This window comes from Mus caroli, chromosome 5 (assembly GCF_900094665.2).
Source record: "Mus caroli chromosome 5, CAROLI_EIJ_v1.1, whole genome shotgun sequence".
Taxonomy (NCBI): domain Eukaryota; kingdom Metazoa; phylum Chordata; class Mammalia; order Rodentia; family Muridae; genus Mus; species Mus caroli.
In genome coordinates this window covers 103,524,464-103,541,105 of record NC_034574.1, presented here as the reverse complement: position 1 = coordinate 103,541,105, position 16,642 = coordinate 103,524,464, and the positions used below count along the sequence as shown (strand labels likewise).

Genomic DNA, 16,642 nt, shown 5'->3' with positions numbered 1-16,642 from the left:
CATGCAGGTACAGCTGTCTAGTGACAGGCCACATTTTCCAGCTCTGCCCAGCAGGCATAGTGACATAGGCAAACAGTTCTCAAGGCTATGCCTCCATGTCTATCTTCCCCCTCACCAGCTGGGCATCCACATAGCAAGGCCAGCTCTCCTGGACTACAAGAGTGAACATATTCTAACAAAGTGTCCATGTTGGAAGTGTTCTATAAAATTCAAGACATTAAGAGCCACGCAGTGTGATCTTCACTTTGTGCCGCAGCTCAAATGCTGCAGCCACAAATGATCTCAGACAACAGGTATGGCTGTGTGCCAATAAAACTTTATTTATAAAACAAGTGAGGGGCTGGAGGGGTCATTTGATGATGCTTGCTGTAGAAATGACAGAGCAACAAGAGACTCGTTTCCCAGGCTGAGACCCGCGCCCAGTGAGTGCCTAGCTGTCCCTTGGGAAGAAAAGTGGACCGAGTCTCATCCCCGTGATCTCTTCCCATTGCCTTGTTACCAGAACACAAGCGGTCACCCTTGAAGATCGCCTTAGGTTACGGTGAGGTTGAGCAGGCGAGCCAGGCTCGGACCTGCTAGGACAGGGTGCTTGGTGTGAGGATGCACCTGCCCTCAGCACTGAATAGCTGAGTCTATTTGTTTCCATATGGGTTATGTACAGTGACTTAGCACATGCGTGGCGGCTATCCTCATAGCCGGTTGGGGGAACACTGTAGAAAAGGCACGTGATTTGGCATGAGTGTGCGCCGTCCTCAGATGTCCTCCCTCGGGCAGAGCTGCCTGTTCCACAAAAGTTTGGTTCCTAATGCAGGCTGGAGCTGCTATTCCAAGGTCTCTGCGATCCCTGGTGACAGAACCCAGCCCTGAGGTGTGCAGGGCCCACATTGCTCTTGAGTCTGTGGGGGTGGGCAAGAAGTTCCCATCTTGGCTCCACCCCAGGACCTTCTGAGTTCCGGAACACTCACGAGTCCAAGAGCCCGAATGTGTGGAGGTGGGCTGAGGGCAGAGGTCAGTGCCTGGCGTGCTTGATCCAGTTTCGGATCATCCACTTCTGCCCCGAGCAGCGCTGTACTACTAACCGCAGCCCAAAGTTGGCATCTTTAGACATCTCTACCTCCAGACACCGACCTGTGTCTCGGCTCACGATGGGACCGCTCTGTAGGACAGGAGAAAGAGTCAGCTTGGGAGAGTCCAGGATGTGTTGCTGATGAGGGGTGATCCTAACCGTTTCCTGGTTCCTGCACTACCACTGTAAAGACACAGGAACCTGTCTCCCTGGATTACCTGTATCTCCTCTTCCCCTCTTCAGTTCTTTGGGGTTCAAAGATCTCCTAAGAACACATGTAGGGTCCCCAAGACTGCCCTTTCCCTTGGTGCCCTTTAGTCCTTTTTAATCTATCTATCTCTGTGGCCCCCAAACATTGTGAACCCTGGCTTAAGTCTGGTGACTTTGGCGCCATCTTCAGCAGGTTCTCTGTGCTGGCCCTCACCGTCTACCTAGCCAGCCTTCTGGGAACCTTAGAGCCTCAGTGGCTCAGCAAGCAACAGTGGCAGCTCCTCCCTACAGCCAGAGTAGCACCTTTCTGACCCTACATATTGCTCATGATGGCAGAACAACACACAAGGGATCCTCTGTGTGGGATCCCTAAAGGCTCAGGGCCGGCTGGTGCTGAGTGGGTCGGGGTGCCCAGGAAGGGATGGTGAGAGGGCTGGACCTGGATCAGGGCCCAGAGACTCAGAGGAGCAGAGCTTGAGTTAAATGAAAGGCAGTGGGGAAAAGGTTATATTCAGAGCCCAGTACATCAGAGCCCTGAGGAGTTCTAGTAGCCAGGGCTAGTCTTAAACCCATGCCCTCTCTCTGTCTGAGTCCAGGTGCTGAGGCAGGCAAGGCTGTGCCCCTCTCTTCCTGTGTGACGCGGGGCCAGTTTTACAAACTTTCTGTGCAACAGGGCATAAGGTGATCAGTCTTGACTATCAACCTGCTTTGATTGAGGAGTGTCTACGGTGGTAAAGCATACCTCTGCATGTGTCTGTGAGGGTGTTTGCAAGAGGTTAACCAGACAAGGGCGGCCATCTTACACCTCACAGGCTGGGGGTCCTGATGAATTAATTGACAGATGGAAAGAAGGAAGCCAGCTGGTTCCAGCTGGCTCCCTCCTTCCCTTCCACTGCCATGTGAGCTGCCCTGATCTGCCACTATGGTGAGCCCTTTGAAACCATGAGCCAAGATAAATCTTTCCCTTCAGCTGTTTCTCTCAGTATTTACCACAGCCGTGAAGTCTGACTTTCCAGGGCTGTTAGCCCCGCCCACTGACCTGGGTGAAGTCCCATAGCCTCTGCGTAGGCCTGGCTACATCCTCACACTTCTTCAGGGTGGGCATGCGTCCCCGGCCGTCATCTACCAGACACTTGGAGTCAGGCAGAAAGGCGGTAGAGCCCAGGGGTCCCAGCTGCAGGAGACCTTCAGCACTGTAGCGCACCAGCTGGGGAGACAGTGGGAGCTGTGAGCAGATACCCTGATCCTGAAACCAAGGTATTTATCTATGCCCTGGCCTTCATCAATATCCAAGCCCACAACTGTCTTCTCTAGCAGGAGAACGGGATCTTGGTGTGGCCATGTCTACTCTGGTCATGGCATGAGGCAGCTTTTCAGGTGCTCATATCCCAACAGCACAAGCTTGCTTTCTTGGACCTGGGAAAATGGTGTCAGCCCCCTGGAGAGACTGGAGAGACAGCATTTACATCTCCACTGAACGCTCCTTTTGCCCTCAGAGGCCACTGTGCTGAAAACCCACTGGAAGAGATCAGTCCAGGGAGATGAACAAGGCCACTACAGCGGAGGGTCATGGAGGAACAGCCCTCTCCCATTCACTGGGGCCATTGTCTCAAAGCAGGCATCTTGCCATCTGAAATTAAGAAGCTCCAAGAGACTGTCTGTCTCTATCCATGTTGGAGGGAGTAAAACCAGAGGCCCAGAGAAATCCAGGTCTTACCCCACATGAATGCTCATGAATGAGGCTCAGGATCAGAGCTCAACAGCTGCTGGGCAGGTGACACTATCAACAGCAGCAGAGTAGGATTCACTGGTGGCTGGGACCAGCCTCTTAGAGGTACACAACCCCAGCTCTGAGTGGCACACGGCTCTTAGTCAAGTCTGACGAGCCTTGGGGCTCCCCTAACAAGAAGGGAATGGAAACAACTGTTCGGGCTCAGAGAGATGGCTCAGCAGTTAAGAGTACTGACTGCTGCTCTTCCAGAGGTCATGAGTTCAAATCCCAGCAACTACATGGTGGCTCACAACCATCTGTAATGGGATCTGATGCCCTCTTCTGGTGCATCTGAAGACAGCTACAATATACTTACATATAAATAATAATAATAATAATAATAATAATAATAATAATAATAAAACAAAAAGATAACTGTTCTCCTCCACGACTAGGCAGCATCTCATTGTGACTCCCGTTTAATCCGCAAGACCGTCAGGGACAGTAGGTGCTGTCCCTGTCCCACTCAAATGGTGAAGAAACTGAGGCAGGGGGCTGTTCACGACTTGCCAGGGCCCATTTGACCCAAAGGGCTTGTTTTAAAACGTATGGCACCGGCTGCCTTCCAGAATTCTAAGATGCTCCAGCCTCCTCTGAGCTTGGCCCCAACAGCACAGGGGTTTGCTGTGACCTATTCCATGCCTACCTCTCCCCCTTCACTGTGAGGTCTAGATGTTGCCCACCTGTGAGGACATGCCATGGCAGGGGTAGAGGATGGCTCGGTCATCGTCTTCTGCCCCCTGGTCCAAGCAGTAGCCGCTAGCTTTGCTGTTTCTCACCTGTATCCAGAAGTAACGGAAACTTCAGGTCATGGAGGAGGCTCCCAAGGTTGAGGGAAGGCTCCCAGGAGCTCTCCCACCCTGTCTCCCACTTTGTAGCTCGCTGTGGGCTGCCTGTGTGAGACAGGCATGAACTTTACATACAGACTTGGCATCTGCCTGGGGTAGGCAGATATATGGTGCCTAGGGAGGAGGTGGAAAAGTACAGGTGTAGCAACTCTGACTCCCCAGGCAGCCTGGAAAGATATGGCTATGCTTGTCACATAAGCATATGCTCTGTGCGTATATGGACGGTTAGCTGGGCCCCAGTATGTGAGGCTGGATTTGGTTAATAGAATGGCTTCTGTTACTAGCTCAGGGACATCCCTGTGCTAACGTCTCCTCCTGTGCAGATGCAGTGGCTATTCTGCCTCCAAGACACTTTGGTTAAGGAGTATAGTACAAGTGACCGGGTACAGCCTATAGCTGTGAACCTGGGAGTCAGTTGCAGGTTCCCTGGGGCACACACTTGGAATGCTCACTCTAGCTCCCCGCTGATCTCTAGTCTCTGTAACAAGCACAGAGGGGCACCCACTGCAGCCCCTGCCCATCAGAACAGTGGTGACCTTGGTCTCTGACCCAGGAGAGCTGTGTTCTGTTTCACTCCACTGGGTTTCAGGCTGTGGAGTTTGCAATAAGTCAACCACAGAGCACAGCTCAGTGTCCACGTGAAAGGACACGTGGGCCTGACCCTAGGGTTAGAAAAATTCTAGGGTCTCAGCATCTAGGGTTGGGTATGGATCCCACAGTTGGCGCAAGTGGGAAGGACAACACAGGAGAGCACCTGCTTCATCTCCATTTGAACTTCCAGAAAAGCCCATAGGCTGGATCTGACTAAAGGGTTACCAAGGGGTGATGGTTCTGCAAGGACTGCCCACCAGGCCCCTCAACCCTACCCCTGAGTGTTGTCCCAGGGCTAGCCTGTCCATAGGGAGGCTGGGCTGCCCTCATGCCGTTGAGAAGCTGGGAGCAGGGTGTTGCTGCTGTCTGTGGGAATGCCTTCCATTCTCTCTGCCAGTTCTATAGTCAGACCTTAGATTCCAGACCTGGGTTAACACAGAGCCTTCTCTTCAGATTTAGAGAGAGCCCTGTGTACAACTGTGCACTCGGAAACTCAGGCTGACACATGAGTCTTGGTACAGCTGATGTTCCTGTGCTCAAATGTACACGCATGCACTGTGGTGTGAATGTAGCTATGTGGAACCAGTGCACAAATGTGTGCCTTTCCATGTTTCATGGGAGGTTTTGTACATGGATGAAAGTGAGTGTTTGGGGATCTCCACGTGCACGAACAGGAACAGTATGTACCTGCGTGTGCACACCTGTTACACGTAGGTGTAGATATGCTTCAGTATGTGTTTGTATGGCCTGATGCACTGGTATGCATATTATGAACTTATGCATAATATACACATACACACACATGCGAGTGAATGAGCGCAGGCTGTATACATGTGTATGTATATGTATATACATATATATATATTCACATATTCATACATGTATGAATGCATGCTCCTGTGTAATAATGTATTTACGCACGCACACATGCACCTTGATATGAATGCATGTGAATATATGCGCAGATGTGTGCAGATTGATATGTGATGGGCATGTGTGTGGTTTTATGCATTTGTCAGCACGTGTGAGATTGCTTGTCTACATACACATGTCTGTTTATACATGTGAGTGTGTATACACTGTCCTATCTATTTGGGTATATTTCTTATAACAGTTTATTTCTGCCAGGCACTGCAGTGCACATCTTTAATCCCAGCAGGAAGATCTCTGTGAGTTTGATACCAGCACGGCCTACATTGAAAGTTCCAGGACATCCAGAGCTATATTGAGAAACCTTATTTCAAAAAAATTAATTAATTAATTAATTAATATTCTTTTTTTGTGGGGGGGCACACTTGTCATGGTATGCATATGGAGGTCAGAGGGCAACTTGAGGGAGTTGGTTTTCTGCTCCTACCTTATAGGTCTCAGGGATCAAACTCAAGTCACACTTGGCCACAAGCACCTTCACCTGCTGAGCCATCTTACGGGTCCATTTATTTGGGTATAGTTTTGCACGCAAATGTGTAAGTATGCTTCCATGTGGGTTCAATAGTAATTCTCCTTATAAACACGGATATAATCATGTCATTTTGTGTCTGCACACATCTGCTGGGCAAAAAGCCCACCACCCCAGCAGGGCCCTGTTCAGAGGCGGTACCTCTCCGTACGTGAGGGTGTTGTTGTAGATCCTCATCTCGGGGTACACGTTCTCCAGGTACCATTTAAAGCTTCGGCATTTTAACTTCTGGCGCAGGGCCAGCCTCTCGGACACATCCCCAAAGTCCACTCCTGGGTTCTACGGGACACAAGCAGGCAGGACAGGGTAAGTGTTGCAGATCCATGCTATCCTGTGGGGGAATCATGGGTCCTGCAAATCCACATATCTCCTCCCTAGCTATGACTACACAGCAGCTCTGCTGAGTTTGTAGTCCTTCAAGTGAATTGTGGCGCCTGAATTGCTGTGCAGACTTTCTGGGTCCTGAGCCATCATCATGTACCTCCCTCCAGTTTGACTGAGTGGAGCTGCAGTAGTGAGTTTTATGTGTGAGGTTCCCATGATTGGCTGTGATGTCCTCTGTTCCCTTCCAGTGTTAACAGAGATATAGTTGTGTATTCCCTAAATCAGCTTGTGTTATAGACAACGGGATCTTTAGGTTTTGCCTCTACTATACTAAGACTAAACATTCTACTGGGATCCTGATCCTTGAGGCTGGAGGAAACCTGAAAGTAGACCTTGCAGGTCCTGGGTTAAGGTGGTCAGTCTTCTGTATCTCAGCGGTGTCGCAAGGGATGCAGGGAGGCCCACTACAGACCCTCCACATGATTATCCAAATGACGGCTGTGCTGCCACCTCAGTGGAGGTGAGCCAACTTAGGAGGGTGAAGAGAGACACTTAAAAAGGTTAAGTAGGCCAGACATGGTGAGGCACATCTTTGACCCCAGCCCAAGAGGGAAAGAAGCAGAAGATTGTGAGTGTAGACCAATAGCAGACTACTGAAGAGTGAGACCCCATTTAAAACAAGAAAGCACACACATGCCCTGAATCAGGGGAGCACTGGGGTGAGGCCTGGATCATGGATGACCTTAACTTTTGGTGGCTACTTGTGCTTGGAATGGTTACCTATAGGGAGGTGAAGGTTGTGGTCACTGTGGCTGAACCAATGCAAAGAGAGCGCTACCATGCAGGGGAGGCTGCCTGGATGTGGCCCAGTGTCCCAGAATCCCTCACTTCAATTCCTTCCCTAGGGTCTACAAACTTCCCTGTATCTGACCTCCCCACCCAGTGTCATGAATCCTGCCTTACTGTCATGGGGATATTCCATGCCATGTACACGTGGGACTTGAAGTCGTCCATCCACACCTCGGCCGCCCTCAGCGCGTTACGCTTGGCGTAGTAGTCGATGTCGTTGTTATATGGCTTTTTGGTACGCTCAATGTGGGCCACGCGGGAGCAGGGGAGTACCTCCATGCTGCCACCACACTGCCATACCTGGGGAGAGAGGAATGGACCTGGTTAGAGGCCTAGCAGAGGCCACCCAACATGCCAGGTAACCCAGCAAACAATGGGAGGGTGCCCGAGCTGCCGGAATCCAGACACTTTGGATTTGTTAAGAGAAAGGTGTCTAAAGGAGAAGCCATGGACTATAGGCTGTATCCACCAGGACTTGGGCATGAGGTTACCTCCCCTGCTGGGATTTCCTGTCATGCCTGATTTATCTTCCATGTCGTATGACCATGGATTTGTTGTGTGACCCATCCACCTCACTCAGTGTTCTGAGTAGGGACTCTCAATGACTACATTTTGACAGCCCAGTTTGCCAGTCGACCTAAGGCTAATTTGAATAAAAAGAGGTACCTTTTTATTCAGCTACCTAACAGCAGCTGAATTGGAAACTGAAAACCTCCCACCCCAGCCCCTGTCCTAAAGTCCTGTTCATTTTTAGATGCTTTCTTCCCAGTGTGTGGTGCTGTTTTGATAGGCCTGGAAATATCAAGAGGAAGGACTGGGATGCAGGAAGTAAGTCGCCAGGCATAAGGCCTGCTTCCTGTTATACTCCTGTTATATATACTTCCTATATACTTCCTGTTATACTCTACTTCCTAGTCAACCATGATGTGAATTCCCACTTCATGATCCTGACACCAAAGGTACACTTACTTCCATTGCAAAGCCTTCTCCGTCCGACATGAGGGACGGAGCCTATGAGCCTGTGCATCCAAGTAAATGTTTCCTTACGTAAGCTGTTGCTGTGGGTGTTTTAGTCACAGGGAACTGAAGACAACCTACAGCCTCTGGTACCCTAAGCAAACACATGTATCCAATAGAAGGTGGAGTAGTTTGCTTTCTCAGCAACAGCAACAGACCCTGAATCCCTTCACCATCTACTGCTCTGCAGTAGAAATGGGTTTCAAACTCCAGGTCCAAGCACAGGCTTGCCCTACTCGTTTCTATTAAGCTTAGCTCTCCCCAGCTAATCTCCATGATGGTCTCAAGCTGGTCTAGCATGTGGCTCATTTGTGTTGCTTTCTGTCTGCCCAGGAGTGGGATGGCTACACATGTGCGTGTTATTTGGATCTATCTCCTCCAGCATGGAAGAAGTTAAAGTTTCCCTCATTTCCCACTAGCTGAGGACCAAGCCCTCTCAATACACAAACCCGTAGGGGACATTTAATTTTCAAACCATGACACAGTAATAAAAACAAGAGAAAAGCCAAGAAATTCTAGATAATGAGGACATATTCAGTTGCTAGACATAATGTATTTTATAAAACAATGAGGTAAAGGAAGCTCAAAACAGATATGACACCCACACACATACACCCACACACATACACACATACACACATACATATATACATACACGCACATACACACACATATACACATATACATACATACATATACATACACAACACATGCATAGACACACATATATACACCAAACCACACATGTATGTATATACACAAACACACATACACACACATACACATAGACACACACATATACACATACACACATACACACAGACATATACTTATATACACATACACACATACATATACACTTATATATACATACATACATATGTACATACACATATATACACACACATATATACACAAAACCACACATGTGTATGTAAAAACATACACATACATGCACACATACACATAGACACACATACACATAGACACATACACATACAGACACACACACATAGATACATACACATATAGACACACACACATATAGACAAACTCATTCACAAAATTATCTGTGCACACATATATACACATCAACATACACATTTTTATATATAGATACACATATATACAAAACCATGCATGCACATGTTTATACACAAACACACACGTATATTTATACCAACACAGACATGCATATTTACCACACACCAAATGCACACCACATACTGACACACATGCATACACACCACACACACTAATACACACATATATACACATACTCAGAGTGTATGGCAGAAGCTGTTGTTCTTGTGACAAAGGATGGAGGAATCTCTATTTTAAAACAATGGAAAGGCAATTAGAACCTCACTTCTGTACAAGCATGTACCGCACACTGACCGAGATCTCAGAGTGGGAACTCTGGTGCCAACAGGAAGGTATTTAGAGGGCTGATGGCTTCAAGTTATCCCTCCAGAAAACACCAGGAAAAGCCCGGTGCCCAGAATGTAAGCCAGATGCAACAGGGAGGGGCTTCCCAACCACACAGGGAGCTGATATCCCTGAGGGCAGAACAGCTCTTCAACCAGCCAGAGAAGGAGGGGCAAGCAAGCAAAGCCAGCCAGGGAGGGAAAAACATATGGTGAACACTTGCACACAGTGTTCAGACTCATTCAAAACCACAGAGCTATGTCCTCAGTGTCTGTCAGAGTTGCAGAAAATAAAAATGACAGCTGATCAGCCCCCACATGTCACAAGGCTTGAACAGTGGCTTTCCTCAGGCATTACTGCCAAAGAAAATATTCCATACACCACACACATACACACACACACACACACACACACACACACACACACAGAACACACAAACATACACAGCACATTCCACACACACACAAATACAATACATATATACCATACACATATGCACATACCACACACAAATATGTATACACATACACACATACCACACAAATACATATATGCCCAAAGACCACCCTGTATACCATATGCATGCACATGCATAGACATATATCTCTCACATGTATGCAGACATATCACACATGTACACATACCACACATACACAGATACCACACTCATTCCACATATGTACGTATCACACATATATTACAGTCTATATATAATGCATGTACATATATCACATGCACACATACGTGCATACATGTGCACATTGAAATATTACACACATAAACATACAAATATCCTTCTGGGGGCAGAAAAGGGGACTAAGATTTATATCAAAAGCTTTATAAAGTTCATCTGACTGAGTAACTCCATTTTCAGAGACATGTTACAAGGGGTAACTGAGCTGTTATAATAAGAGAATTCAGACCAAGCGGTCCCTTCCAGGCTGGTGATAGAAAGAAGCCATAAGTGCCTGTCTGAGGATGTGGAAGAGGATGAGAAATATGGATACATGTTTGCAGCAGATGTGTTGTTCCAGTAGATCACCCCAAGGATATCTGCAGAACCAAACCAAAGACACAGACATAAATAACATCACACATGACCTACCGCATGCAAGTGCACACTCACATCCACAAGTGGGCTCTGAGCGGGGGCACACCTGTCGCTGACAAACTGGGCAATTCCAATTCTACTTGAGCCAGTACGCCTCCCCCCAGGCCCTGCTGCATCAGGCCGGTTTCATAAAGGGAGTAAAACAGTGTTTAAGAGGGGGCAAGGGTCTATCAGAGCCATCGTGAACACCCACAGTGTTTAATCCTTAAAGAGGTCCAGGGTTAGTTCTCATGGGCTCCTCTACAGGCTGAGATAGCTGGTGGTGCAGAGGAGTGAGCAGAGTCCAGCTTGAATGCAAGACTCAGGAGGCATCTTTGAAGACACCGTGCCTGAGATGCTTCTGCTCATGAGGTAGCAGATACCCTTCATCCTCCTCTGCCAGGCAACGCCTGCTCCCCGCAGCTGGGGCTTGTGGATATGTTGATAATTGGCAGGCGAGGGTACTCAGCTTGTGGCTACTCTTGTCTAACACCCAGACAGCAAAGGGCCCCTCTGCCCTGACTCACACAGGCATTCTTAGTGAAGACTGCAGCTATATGGCAGCCATAGTGTGTCCAGGCTAGCCCTGCTCCCTGCATGGTAGAGTTGACACATAGCCGGTGCCCCTAGAAAGCTCTTGGCAGCCTGCAGCAGTTAATGTCAGAGCTGTTGGAAGCAGGGCACCCACTTGCAGAGGAGCAGCTGAGACACCCCGATATAAACAGTGATGTTGTGGTAATGATCTCAGATCTGACACAACTCTAAGTTACTCTCTCGGCCCTTGTCACCTTGGGTTGAAGTCTGATACTGAAGGAAAGATGAAATTTCAAGACCTGTAAGTCATATAAAGTACTCAGAAATTGCTGGTTGTTTGTGAGCCTAGATGCTGCCTGGGACTGAGAAAAGAGAAAAACAAACCTGGGTATGCCCCGTAGTTAAAACATTCCTGGGAACAGCTTGACCTTAAAGATAAAGAGGAATGTGAGGACATAACAGGGCTATCTAAACTGAGTCAACAACTCACAGAACTCTGACACCCTGCACGTACATGTAATTTTTCTGCTGATGTTTGAATAAGCCAATAGTGTGCTGCTATGCTGAATTCCACACCCCTAAGCCCCTTACCCCATAAAACCCCCTAGCTTTCGAGCCTTGTGGCCGACATCCGTTATCTCCTGTGTGGGATGCATGTCGGTCCGGAGCTCCGTAATTAAACGTCCTCATGTATTTACATCAAGATGGTCCTCCGTGATTTTTTGGGTGCACGCCGAATCAGGAATTGAGTGGGGGTTTCCCCACTAGGTCTATCAATACCCTCTTGGGACTCAAATATCTTGGGGAATTGCCTACTCCCTGCCTCAGACACACACCTCGCTTAGTTATAACCTGTGTCCTCTCCTCCCTCTTTTACTAGAATTTTGCTCTCATAAGGCCCAGAGACATAGCTCAGTGCAGAACATTTGCGTCTCCCAAGTCTAAAAGCCCTTGGTGTCACCATGGTGTATACAGCCAGTGACTCTGTAGCTCAGGAATGATACAGGACCCATCTAAAGTGGGTTGCAGCACTGGCTGGGAAGGGTAAGAAGAAGGGAGGGAGCAGACGCTTGTGGTATGTCCTGGGGCTTGCAGATAACATAATCTAGCGGGGAATCATGCCAGGGAAATGCATTCCCACGAGGAGCTCCCCTACCGAACAGAAAGAACTCTCCCCATGAAGCCTGCATGTGCTTTGGCCAAACAGAGCATGGAGGGGCTGAGGGATTTCCATGAGGAAGGCTGGGAACGTGGGAGAGCTCTAAGGCTGACATCTGAACAGAGACATAAAGGCTCCCATTTGGTAGGAGCTGGGCTAGCTGTGAGGCCCTGGTAGAGAAAAAGCATCTCAGAGGGACAGTGGGGTGTGTGTACCTGTTCAGGATGGTAGTTTGCAGCCACAGGTCTATGCCCTGCTCCCCATTCCCCGTTCTCACCGTCTCTGACCTGTGATTAATATGATGGCCCACACAGCCTTTCTAATCGACTCAATCCAATTAGAGGGACTCTGAGGTCTCTGAGGTCAATTTTCATCCCTGTGATTGTAGAAATACCAGCTGCACGTCCCCTAATGAGGAAAGTCCTGGAGCCAATTAGCGGGGGAAATGATTCTGCTTCGTCCATTAGGTTTAATAAAGGTCAGGACAAAATCTAACGAAGTCTGCTTTGGAAAGCCAGCCGCAGAGCAGAAGCTCAGACACTTGCTCCTGCACTGTAAACTACTCCATCCTGTACTGAGAATCACCGATGGTCCAGGACCCCCCACCAGGGACTGGCCCGAGCCTTAGAACTTCAAGACATGGTTTCTCTGCATAGCTTTGACTGTCCTGCAGAACTCACTCTATAGACTAGGTCGGCCTCAAACTCACAGAGATCCATCTGTTTCTGCTTCCCCAGTGCTGGGATTAAGATTAAAGGTGTGTGCCGCCACCACCAAGATGAGACCCTGTTCTTATTCTGAAGAGCCACTTTCAGAAAGTGCGTTCTAGGGTCTGGAATGGTAACTCAGTGGTTAGAGCATTGTACAGGCAAGAAGACTGTGACTGGAGGGAACATCAGTGGTCAGCTGATTGGTGCAAGAGGAGCTATGTCAAGATTGGGGAAACACATGGGGCTGGAGAGATGGCTCAGTGGGTAAGAGCACCCGACTGCTCTTCCGAAGGTCCAGAGTTCAAATCCCAGCAACCACATGGTGGCTCACAACCATCCGTAACGAGATCTGGCGCCCTCTTCTGGAGTGTCTGAAGACAGCTACAGTGTACTTACATATAATAAATAAATAAATCTAAAAACAAAACAAAACAAAAAAAGATTGGGGAAACACAGTCCATCAATTTGTACATAGGATTGCAGTAATTGGTGCACACGCCCTGGCCACACCCACTTTCTGGCTATTATAAGCAAACTGTTCATCTCGGTTTGTGAGTCACTGGGAGACGCTCTCCTGTGCTCCCCCCCAACGCCCCCCCTCCCCCCGCGCCCAGTGTGATAGCAACAGACTGAATTGGTAGCATGAAGAAAAGGCTATGGTAGTAAGACGGCAGGGGTAGCAGCAGCAGCTGTGACAAGAGTCAGGGACAAGAAGCAGAAACAACATGGTGGGGGTGGGGGATCGAGCAAAGGCAGGGGTGGGGGATCGAGCAAAGGCAGTGAGCAAGTCAGAACAGGTGGAGAGTCGGGACTGGAAAAAGGAAGAGAGAAGAGAGCCCTAGACAAAGAAGTATGGGCCCAGGTTGCTGGAAGAATTGCAGAGAGCTGCAAAGCTTTAAGGGCTAAGGATCCTGACATCCAACGTCTGAGAGCTATAACTCCTGTCACTCCGGGTCAAAGGGTCCCTGCACCTAAGGCGTGCTTGAGAGCTGTGGCACTAGCAGTTGGCACTCCAGCTGCTCTGAGCTGTCTGTCTGCTGCCACCATTTATTTACTGTGGCTAGAAGCTGAGGGTCACAGAAGCTGCCAAGTGCTTGGGCTGCTGGCAGTTAAGGCCCAGGGCAGTAAGCCTCCAGCTAGAGTGTCCAGAGAAAAGTGGTTCTGCCTTCTGAAGGGCCTGGAGCGGAGCCACTGCCTTCTGGGTCTGCCAGTCCAGTACTCAGGCCTCAGGAAATATAGGGCCCAGAATGCCCTGGAAGAACATCTCCTTTCTATTTAGGATTTCTAGGTAGAGCAGAAGGGTGGGGACTGCTGCTGGTCACACTGAGGACATTTCCCCTGTGTGTGCATTCACGCATGTGTCCCCCACGGCCTCTCAGGATGGGGCTGCATCCTGAGGTGAGCATTTTGATTATGAGGTGTCACCGTCCTCCCCAGCATGGATCTCAGCCTCAGTGATCAATCACACCAGAGTCCATGAATACGTTCTCTGTGACAGGACGATAGGTCCTTGGAGACACCCCAGCCATATCCAAGTTCTCACAGTGGGTGGTGGCAATGGGCCCTAGACGGTCAGAGGCATTATCATCCAGTGGGGTGGGCAGTGGGACTCTCAGACTTGGGAGGTGGGTGGCTAATCTGGATTGTTGATTTGAGACTGAGAATCACCTCTGAGCCTGTCTGTGAGGAAATTTCTCAGTTGGGTTAACTGAGGAGGGAAGGCAGCACCATCCCATAGGTTAGGGCCACAGAGTAAATAGAAAAGAAAGCAGCTGAGAGCTGATGTCCATCTCTGCATCCTGACCAGGGGACACAGTGTCATCCGCTGCCTCACACTCCTGCCGCCATGACACCCCCACCATGATAGACTGCACTTTCAAGCTATAAGCCAAAACAGACCTTTCCTTCCTTCCTCCCGTAAGTTGTTTTTGTTGGGTATGGAGGCCTGTGTAGAGTCCAGGGACATAGCACAGGAGTCCACCAAGACACAAGACCTGGGCGTGGCAGCTGCTGTCACTGAAGATGGCAAAGGCCCAGCTCTCCTGAGCCATCATGAATATGGACTCCTTACCTGGTCACCTCTGCTCACTCCTGACTTCCCTTTGTCTTTAGTTCCAAGTACCCAGCAAGAGAAGACCTTGACCCTCACCCACCAGCAGTTCCCAACAGCCGCTAACCATCCCTGTCCTGTCTGTCCTAAGCCACAGGCATCCTGTGATGTGTCAGTCAGCAGTGATGCCTTGCTACCACTGTCATCTCCATTGTCTTGCCATCTTTAGCTTGGGTCTGTCCTGACTCCTTGTTTGCTTCCGGACTATCCGGACACCATGAATGAGGTGGGTGATGGGGCTGCCCTGGATCTCTCTGCTAGAGAGTCCTCTTTGTCCACACACATGTGCTGGACTCAGTGATCATCTTGGGGTCACTGTGAGGAGCAGGAACATAGCCTGAAGGGTCAGAAAGATCCACATTGATCTGGGCAAAACAGCTTCCGTGATTGCTACTAACTGCAGAGATGTCTGTTCCCTGGCAATTTCTAGAACCACCCCCCCTCCCCACGGAGGAGCCATTTTCCATCAATTATTCTTTAATTCTAGAGACATGTTTAGAGAACACTCACATTTGGGAAGACTAGAGATGGCTCCTATGGACTCTCTAAGATGAAGTACCTCAGCAGGGGGCTGCCCCCACAGTTAAAGGGTCCTGGAGCCACATAGATGTCTGATGGGAGCAAATTTGGTACCTTGAGGGGAGGGCAGCTCACCTTGCTTCCTCTCCATGGGCCAGGCCTGTTGCCTGTCTCCCACACACGCCACCCTGTTAAGTTTGGGGTTCCATCCAGGACTCTGGGTCCCCGGATAAGTATGGTTCCTTCCTGAAGAGCCCTTTGGAATTCAGACTCCAGTCTTTAACAATGAAAACAGAGAGCCCTGGGCTCAGCCCTCCAAGCCTTAGGGGTTAGACAGGAAAACAGAGCTTCTTGGCAGTAGCCTGGCTCAGAGGAGAGCTGGCTTTCCTCCTGCCTAGCCCCACAGGGTTGTGTAAGTGTGCTGTGTCAGCCGGCCCCACATCTCTCCCTTCCTTCTTCTCTGATTTATTTTATCTTGCAGAAACTGTCTGTTTCCATGCAGGCTCCCCTAAATGCACTCAGAAATAAAAATAGAATATACACATTAGGCTCACTTGTGTGCTTCACACATGACTGGTGTGAGTGACACACAGTCTTGCAGCAAGGGAGACTGCGATGGCACCCTCTTCAATTCTGTGTGCAGATCTCCGTAAAGAATAACCTCTGGGTGGAGTCACGCTCTTGTCTCTTCCCTTAGTGGTTAATTCAGTGGGGCAGGGCAGGACTTACCCCTAGGGAGGTGGGTTTACCTTAAGATAACATATTTTCCTGATGTAGAAAAAACTCAAATCAGTAGAACTGATATTACAAAGAACTTGTTAAGAAATTGGCCTTGCTGGGCAGTGGTGGTGCACACCTTTGATCCCAGCACTTGGGAGGCAGAGGCAGGTGGATTTCTGAGTTTGAGGCCAGCCTGGTCTACAGAGTGAGTTCCAGGACAGCCAGGGCTACACAGAG

At 49.1% G+C, this 16,642-nt stretch overlaps 1 protein-coding gene across 2 annotated transcripts in view; it reads right to left on the bottom strand.

Annotated features, from left to right (window-relative positions):
- Positions 1 to 296: 296 nt before the first annotated feature.
- The window catches only part of Galnt9 (polypeptide N-acetylgalactosaminyltransferase 9), an 83,470-nt gene continuing 67,124 nt past the window's right edge, over positions 297 to 16,642 (bottom strand). For both annotated transcript variants that reach the window (XM_021162920.1, XM_029476972.1), the window contains exons 7-11: positions 7,233 to 7,418; positions 6,087 to 6,224; positions 3,731 to 3,826; positions 2,316 to 2,483; positions 297 to 1,156 (exon numbers count right to left, since the gene is read on the bottom strand). In XM_021162920.1, the coding sequence (XP_021018579.1) occupies positions 1,010 to 1,156; positions 2,316 to 2,483; positions 3,731 to 3,826; positions 6,087 to 6,224; positions 7,233 to 7,418 (735 nt within the window). In that variant the 3' untranslated portion in view covers positions 297 to 1,009. The remainder of the gene's footprint in view (positions 1,157 to 2,315; positions 2,484 to 3,730; positions 3,827 to 6,086; positions 6,225 to 7,232; positions 7,419 to 16,642) is intronic.